The sequence below is a fragment of the Pyxicephalus adspersus genome, chromosome 5, assembly GCF_032062135.1.
Source record: "Pyxicephalus adspersus chromosome 5, UCB_Pads_2.0, whole genome shotgun sequence".
Lineage (NCBI taxonomy): Eukaryota > Metazoa > Chordata > Amphibia > Anura > Pyxicephalidae > Pyxicephalus > Pyxicephalus adspersus.
The window spans coordinates 97,437,564-97,445,078 of record NC_092862.1 but is presented as its reverse complement, the minus strand read 5'-3'; the positions used below and the strand labels follow the sequence as shown (position 1 = coordinate 97,445,078).

General features: G+C 34.8%; 1 protein-coding gene across 1 annotated transcript in view; it reads left to right on the top strand.

Moving 5' to 3' along the window:
- The first annotated feature begins 852 nt into the window (after positions 1–852).
- The window catches only part of NPSR1 (neuropeptide S receptor 1), a 158,348-nt gene continuing 151,685 nt past the window's right edge, over positions 853–7,515 (top strand). Inside the window, exon 1 of the mRNA XM_072412223.1 lies at positions 853–1,127. Coding sequence (XP_072268324.1) covers positions 981–1,127 — 147 coding nt within the window. The 5' untranslated portion in view covers positions 853–980. The remainder of the gene's footprint in view (positions 1,128–7,515) is intronic.

The window sequence follows — 7,515 nt, the reverse complement described above, 5'->3', positions numbered from 1 at the left end:
ATTGGACTGAATAGGTGCATTTACTTTTTAACACTACATATAGCATCCAGGGGTGCCACCTCCATAGACTTGAATTGGTGCCACTTGCAAATGCTTAAAATTTCTGTGCAAGAATTTGCAAGCAGTTTTAATACCAAAAAAGGGAAACATTCTACTAGGCCTTTACAGCTGTTTGCAAACACTTGCGCAGATGTATGCAAACACATTTAGGAAGCCTAGCAATAGCAGCCTGCTACCACACCTGGGCGCCTAGGTAACACAGTGGTAAAATATTGCTAGTCTTAACCCAGCCTATGTTCTGAAACTTAAAACTAAAAGTCCCCACATTTATTAATCATTTTGCCTTATAAGTAACTTACCTTCACCTTATCATAGTGTACCTAATCTTTTCTTGCATATCTTCTCACACTTTGACATGTATCATTAACAAAATATTTTGGTCTCTTTAGATATTTTTTATGTTTTTTTTTTCTTATCTTTTAATTCCCTTTAAGCATCATTTTAACAGCTAGCATAGGTTTCAATTCTACTACCCAATCTTTTCAAAAAAGTTTTGACTTTAGTTCTGGGTTGAATTATTAAGATTATATATATATTATATATATATTATATATATATATATCACATGTAACGTATTTATATATATATATATATATATATATATATATATGTTCACATATACAGAGCAGCGTAATTTGTAAAAAGATTAAAGATGCTGCATTTCATGTGACTTTTAGTGTTTGCTGCTGTATGAAAATATGTGGCTATCTTTTTTTTTTCATCACAGTGTACTGTCAGTGATGAATACAGCTTGGAAAGCGACTCCTATTTCTGCTCAAATGAAGCTGTTCTAAAGCCATATGCTTCAGTTAGTGGTTGGTGGAGCAAAGAAGCTGTTTCACATTTTTGTTTTTGAGTACCCTGTTCTAAATTATACCAAAGAAGAGCAGTGATTATCTGCCGCACAGCCAGACCTCATAATGCAAGTTAGTTTAACAGAAGCAAGCATTGATTCAAATGGAAGCACAGAAAGACCAGATTTAATTATTGCAACTTGTACATCAACAATTTCTGCTACAGATGTGGCAGAAGAAAATGAATGGCTATCCTTTTACACTTCTTTCAAGGTACTGTATTACTGCACATTGCAATTTGTATGCTTTAATACATATTTTATATATGCATTTTATTGGTAAAGCAGAATGTGTATTTTGTTATGTACACTGTTTATTGATTTTACGATTTAACATAATGTAACTTAAATAGTTATATTTATTTAGTTATTGATCTGTCATCTATGTTTCTATATCTGTTACCTATCTAATATGTAGCCCTCAGTCATGTCTATTCTATTCTATTGAACATATCTGTCACCCTCCATTTATCTAATTCTACAGAAAGCTATTTTTGTCCATGTGTAATAAAGAAACTATCTAATTTTGACATACTGAAATGTATAATTGCTGCATACCCGAATTGATATACAAGCATAAACAGGTAGATAGACAGATAAATTACAGGTTGTTTAAACAGCTGCTTGTTATCAGGAAAACTTTTATTTATTCAAGATCTTACATATAAGTTTGCTTTATCTAGTACAATAGATATGTGCAGATAATAACACAGGCATGGGGGATTCAAGTTCACTCCATCGGCTTTTTTATTTTTTTACAATAATTCCAATTAATTGTTTGTTCTATCTAAGTAGTTGACATGAGCTTGCATTTAAGAAATGTCTGAGCCATAAAAGCATGTCAAGATTTAATTTTTGTATAAGGATGTAGTGAGGTCAGCTGTATATGCAACAGGTGATTTTAGTATCCATGGAAGTGTAGTAATGGCAGCTATTTGTACTACGACAATGATCTTCAATGATATACTGCTGAACATTTTATAAATGACTGAAAACAATATATTTAAAAAAGGGAACACTGTATGCAAGAAAGGTGCATGTAATCAGACTAACTACACAGGAGGTCTATTTAAAAAAAAAACAGTGAATCTGTTATTCACTAAAACATCCAAATGGAGAATCAGTCATTGCCATTAAAATCACATGGACCTGGAAGATTTTCCTCCAGGGAATGTTTGGGTGAATGTCAGATTAACTGATTTATAAAAAGACCTCACAGAAAGTTTGTTTTTGTGATTTGTTTATGTGATTAAATTAATTCTTGTGTGGTGCAACATTAATTAGGTTTTTAGACTGCTACAATAATTGGCAAAAGGAGCAGTATTTGCCTTCTCATTAGCTAGCACTGAGTCGCCCCCATTTTTAGAAATGGTCAAAGTTCACCTATGCTTACTGATAGTGCGTCCACGAGAAACATGTACTTGATATTCCAGCATGTCTGCCTGCAAGGATTTTCAGAGATGACTGACTGCTACTTTTAAGATTAACCAGTATTTTTCACATATACAAATCTGCTTTGGTTCTACAACCTGCACTGCATTGGAAATATGTTTGCTTTGTTTGGTTTAATAAATTGTCTTTGAAGTGCTAATAAGTAATTTTGCTATGTTGTAGCTTTAAAACTAGTAAATATGGAACTATAGAAAATGTTTAAAATGTTAAGATAGAAGTATAAAGTTACAGTCTACTTGAAGATTAAAATATTGCTATAAGGAACATCCTAAAATATTATTTTACCTAAAGAGTACCTATTATTGTACCTAAATAGTATGTTAAAAAATTGTACCCTTTGTTAAAATTCCTCCTAAAAACAGCAATGCACTTCATTGTGTGTGAGTATATCCAAGCACCCTTGTACCTTCAGCCTCATAGCTATTTACACTGTTTGTGACCTCTAGTCTCAGGAGATTTAGAGAAAGATTTGTTGATATTACCTCCATATTGCTACATGGAGCGGAATCTTCCCTGCAAGCATCCCCCTGCTTCTGATTTAGTCAATCAATTTGTGATTTGTGAACCTTTAATTATGCTTTTTGAATAGTCTGTGACATGGGAGTAAAGCCATACTTTTCTACCAAGAGGTTTGTTCCAACAGATAAAAAGTTTCTTCTAAGGCTGATGATATCAGGTTTGTCAAACTCCTAGGTCAGTGGTTCTTGCTAATGACCTTCCTTAATTACAGGATACAGTAGTGACATGGAAGAAGGCAGGAGGAACCACCTATGTTTTCCTTCATTCCATGATGCCTGTGGGTTTCCTGGTTTGAGCTTTATTTCTCTTTTGAATTTATTCGGGCACTTGTGTGGGAACAGTTGCAATCATAACTGGGCCTTCACTGTTACCCTTCTCTCCTGTGCCCTGCCTTCTTTGCCAGCAAATGTGGATCAATGCAAATGAGGCACAGCAGAAAAACAGTCATTGTCAACAGTAGTAGAAGAAAGGAGTAACATGGGAAGACAGGTGTAATGTGGGAATGGAGGAACAGGAAGGTAATAGGAAACTTGGATGGAGTGTGTGTTTGGGGTGGGGGTTCTGTTTTTTTACAAATCCTCTTGAAGGTTTGTCGTTGTGTAGATTTGTCACTGAAGGGTCTATCACCAAAGGTTTGTCACTGTGAAGAGTTTGCTACTAAGAGTCTGAGCTGTGCTGAGAATAAATGGAGGGCATGGAGCCTGGAGTTAAGGTGGAGAGGAGCCCAGGTCTAAAACTTGTCATTTTTTCAACAACCTTCAGTGGTCCAAATATGGTCCTCTACACAACATTAGTTGTGTACATTTTTTTTGTCAACACTAGATAATATTGCATGTATTAAGTAGAATAGATTAGAAAGGAGGGCACCTATAAATGGCTAGGGGCACCTGAGTACCAATGCATATTGGCAGTTGTTAAGTGTACTTTTGATAGTTGGTGTGGTCTGTACCCTATCTACCTAAAAACCCCTTACTGAAAAAGTGCTAATTGTTATATGTATACACCATGTCTCCATCTGCTTTTACTCTATTAGCATGGTTTCAAAATAAAATATGTGTTGTGGTAAACTATTATTGACCATTTTAAATTGACTAATAATAATTAATATGCTATATTTATGATTAATGCACCAATATACTTGGTAACAGATTAGCCTCATCCATAAAAAAAAACCTAAAGCCTAACTGCAGCAGAACATGTATTTTCTGCAATACATCATAAAAGAATACTTTATACAGTGTGATAGAGAGAGCTATGGTCAAAGAAAAAAAAAAAACAGACAAAGACAGAAATAAAATCATTTGCAAGGAGTTCTAACCCTTCCTCATTATTATAATTCTCATGTAATATCATGTAAAATAAAACAATAATTATAATGCAATATTAATTATAACAATTATAATGTAATAAAATCATTACAAAACTTTCCAATCCTTTCTCACAATTATCATTATATTGTATTTTCATGCATTAATACATATTTCTTGTCTCTTCTCCCAAAGTTTTACCTAGAGGTGGGCTTTAACTTAGAAATAGGACCCTTTTTTTGGACACTGGTATTTGGTAACACAGTCATAGACTGTTATATTTACAAAACATCAATCTACCAGAAATACTTTGAAAAAGTTTTGTTAAAGGCAAACTAACAAAAAGCATTGGATGGGACCTCCTCTGTTTATGTGCTTATACCCCAATGTGCGTAATCAAAGAGACACAAATAATGTCATTATGCATCAGAGATGGAAGTCATAGACATGGCTTCCTATCAGTTTGCCTGTAACAATGAAGTTTTTCTTTTCCTAGTGGCACATTGCATCTGTTTTGTGTGGACTGGTACATACTTTGAGGAAGGAAGAGTCCCATGTCCAATTTTCTTTCTAAATTTACACTTTTTTAGCTTTCAAAAAATCATATTAGGATATTAAATTTCTTAATTTGTTGTGCCAAATATGATGTAGAATAAGTGTAAGAAATAAAATTTCATGTCCAACAATCATAAAAATAATCTGTAAACTGTAGTTCATGACTTATATGTGTTTTGAATGTCTATGTTATATGTCATATATGTCATATGTCTATGCCAACTTTTCTAACCCATTGCAAAGTATTTGAACATTGTTTTGTGACCAAAAATCCAGGGGCACTTTAATCTATTTTAACAAACTGTACACAAATCCTTAAAATAGCATTATAATACCAAACATTTTGCACTGTTTTATTCCCAAAGTATATGTGTCAAATTATAATTCTAAGCTTCTATGCAAAAATCATCCATAGATTATTGATAAACATAATCAAATAAAATTCACAAACAATAATGAACAGTTCACAAAATAGGTCCATTTAGTAATCATTACAATGTTGATGCAACATAGATTGTGCCTTTTGGTTTTCCACTGCTTTGTGAAACACCTCTTGTGCTCCCCTCTTAAGAAAGGCACTCACCAGAAGACTTTCCACTTGAATTACTTAAAAAAAATAGGCAATTCACTGACCTGAAGATGGACTTTCCACTTGATTTACTAAAGGAATATTGGCTTTTCAGTAGGGAAAGTGACTTCTCCCCTTATAAGAGATATTTCAATTAGTGAATAAGGTGAAAAATCACTTTTTAAGGAAAACCCAATAACATACCCATAACATTTACAAAGAATACCCAATTTAAAAAAGAAAACAAGAATTTACCTTGAACATGGTTGAGTTGAACATGGAGGTTTGAAATCGGCAGAAGTTTTTCTCATTCACTTTGTTATGTGAACCGCCTTTATTTCTTCAGTAGATCAACCTTGTTGATCAATTTTGCAGTAGACAGTATATCTTTAATACTATTTCTTTTCCACCAGAGGTCTCTTTATCTCTGTCTCATAAATATGTATTATAAAGGAAGAGACATTCTTCAGAGGGTAAAAATCCTCAGTATTTATTATTAAAAACAGTGACACTTGAAAAGATATACTATCATGGATGAGCCTGGGTGATCCAGCAAACCTGGAATAGATCTGGATTAGGATTATAATCATTTGCCAACTAATTGCAAATGCTTTTTAAAGCGTACCTAAACTCACAATTTTCACTTTACATAAAGGGGTAGAAAACCCTTTTATGTTAAGTGAAAATTGCAAAAAAAGGGTGCAGCACGGCCCCCTAAATCTCAATCGCCTAGGTGTTTGAAAATGAATAAGAGCGCAAAGCCTCCTAGGATACCTACGACAGACATCCCGGGAGGCTCTCGCGCATGCGCAGATGGAGCCTTTTTGTGTAAAAAAAATTTGCCGATCTCACGCATGCGCAGTGAGATTGTCAATTTTTTTTTTCATCCTACATTACCCAGGGTCTGGTGACGTAAGATGAAGAACAGGAAAAAGAATAAAAGATTGTGGCGCCCGGACCGCTGGCTCCGAGACGAATTCGGGGATGACGCAGGACCACATGCTAGAGACCCTCGGAGCGATTAGACTGCCCTGAGGGATTGAAGATAAATGTAATTTTTTTTTTTTGCAGTTTTGGGTTTAGTTCCCCTTTAAGAAATCAATTCCAGGTTTGTTGTATCACCTGGGTTCTCCCATGATTGTCTATCTTCTCTAGTATTGAAGAGCCTTACCAAATCAGACCCCATGCCATGCCTTAGTGATTCCCAGCACTTTCTCTCTACTACTTCCTACTTTTCTCTCTACTACTTCCTACTTTTCTCTCCACTACTTCCTACTTTTGGGTCGAGTAATGTGAAGATGCATTGATGCTGACAGCTCTGGCCTACGTGTTTAACCAAAAAAGTCAGTTTTTAGACTACATGTATAGGGAAGAGCTATCAGATTCTCATCCTTTTTTATAAAGAAGTCATGGTCATCTGGTGATTTTCATTTATTTTATTAGGGGCATTAGAGGTGTTTAACAAAGCAGTGGAAGGGTAGAATACACTATTTCTGCATGGTATCAAAATTTGGATAATTAGTCAATGGCCTTAATTTAGGGACAGTTTCACTATTTGTGGAATTCAGTGGGATTTTTCCTATTTAAAATTTTATGTGAAGTTTGTATGACTCACTGAGCACTGTAATGTCACTACTTCAAGTAACATTCTTAAAAAGTGCATTGTATTTTTACCAACTAATGGCACGTGGCTTTACCATTGGTAAAATAAACAAGAAACATATTTAGGCATGGAGCCTGGGGGGCCAGGAAAAGGCTGGGGAGGGAGAATGACACCTTATTCTTGTGCAACTCAAGCCCCAAGCATTCAGGATTAGTGTTGATGTTCGAATTCGGGTTGTCCCTATATTTGACCCGAATATGGCTGTTCGAATTCGGGTAGACCAGACCCGAAAAACACGGAATTCGACAGCAAAAATTAGGGATGAAAAAAAAAATATTTTTTTCTTAAATTATTTATTTCGTATGTGTTTTTTATTTTAAACTTGTTCTTTTTTTATTTTTTACAGGTTATCCAACAATGACATTATGAATCATAATGTTATTGTGGGATTCCTGGACCCGTGGGAACTTTGCAGTCACAGCTAATTGAAAGCAGGTGCCTTCAATTAGCTGTAACCGCAGGCAATAAGAGGGCAATAGAGGTTGAATGGAGATACTGCCCCTGATTCATCATTGAAATCCGCGATCGCGGGAAGCGC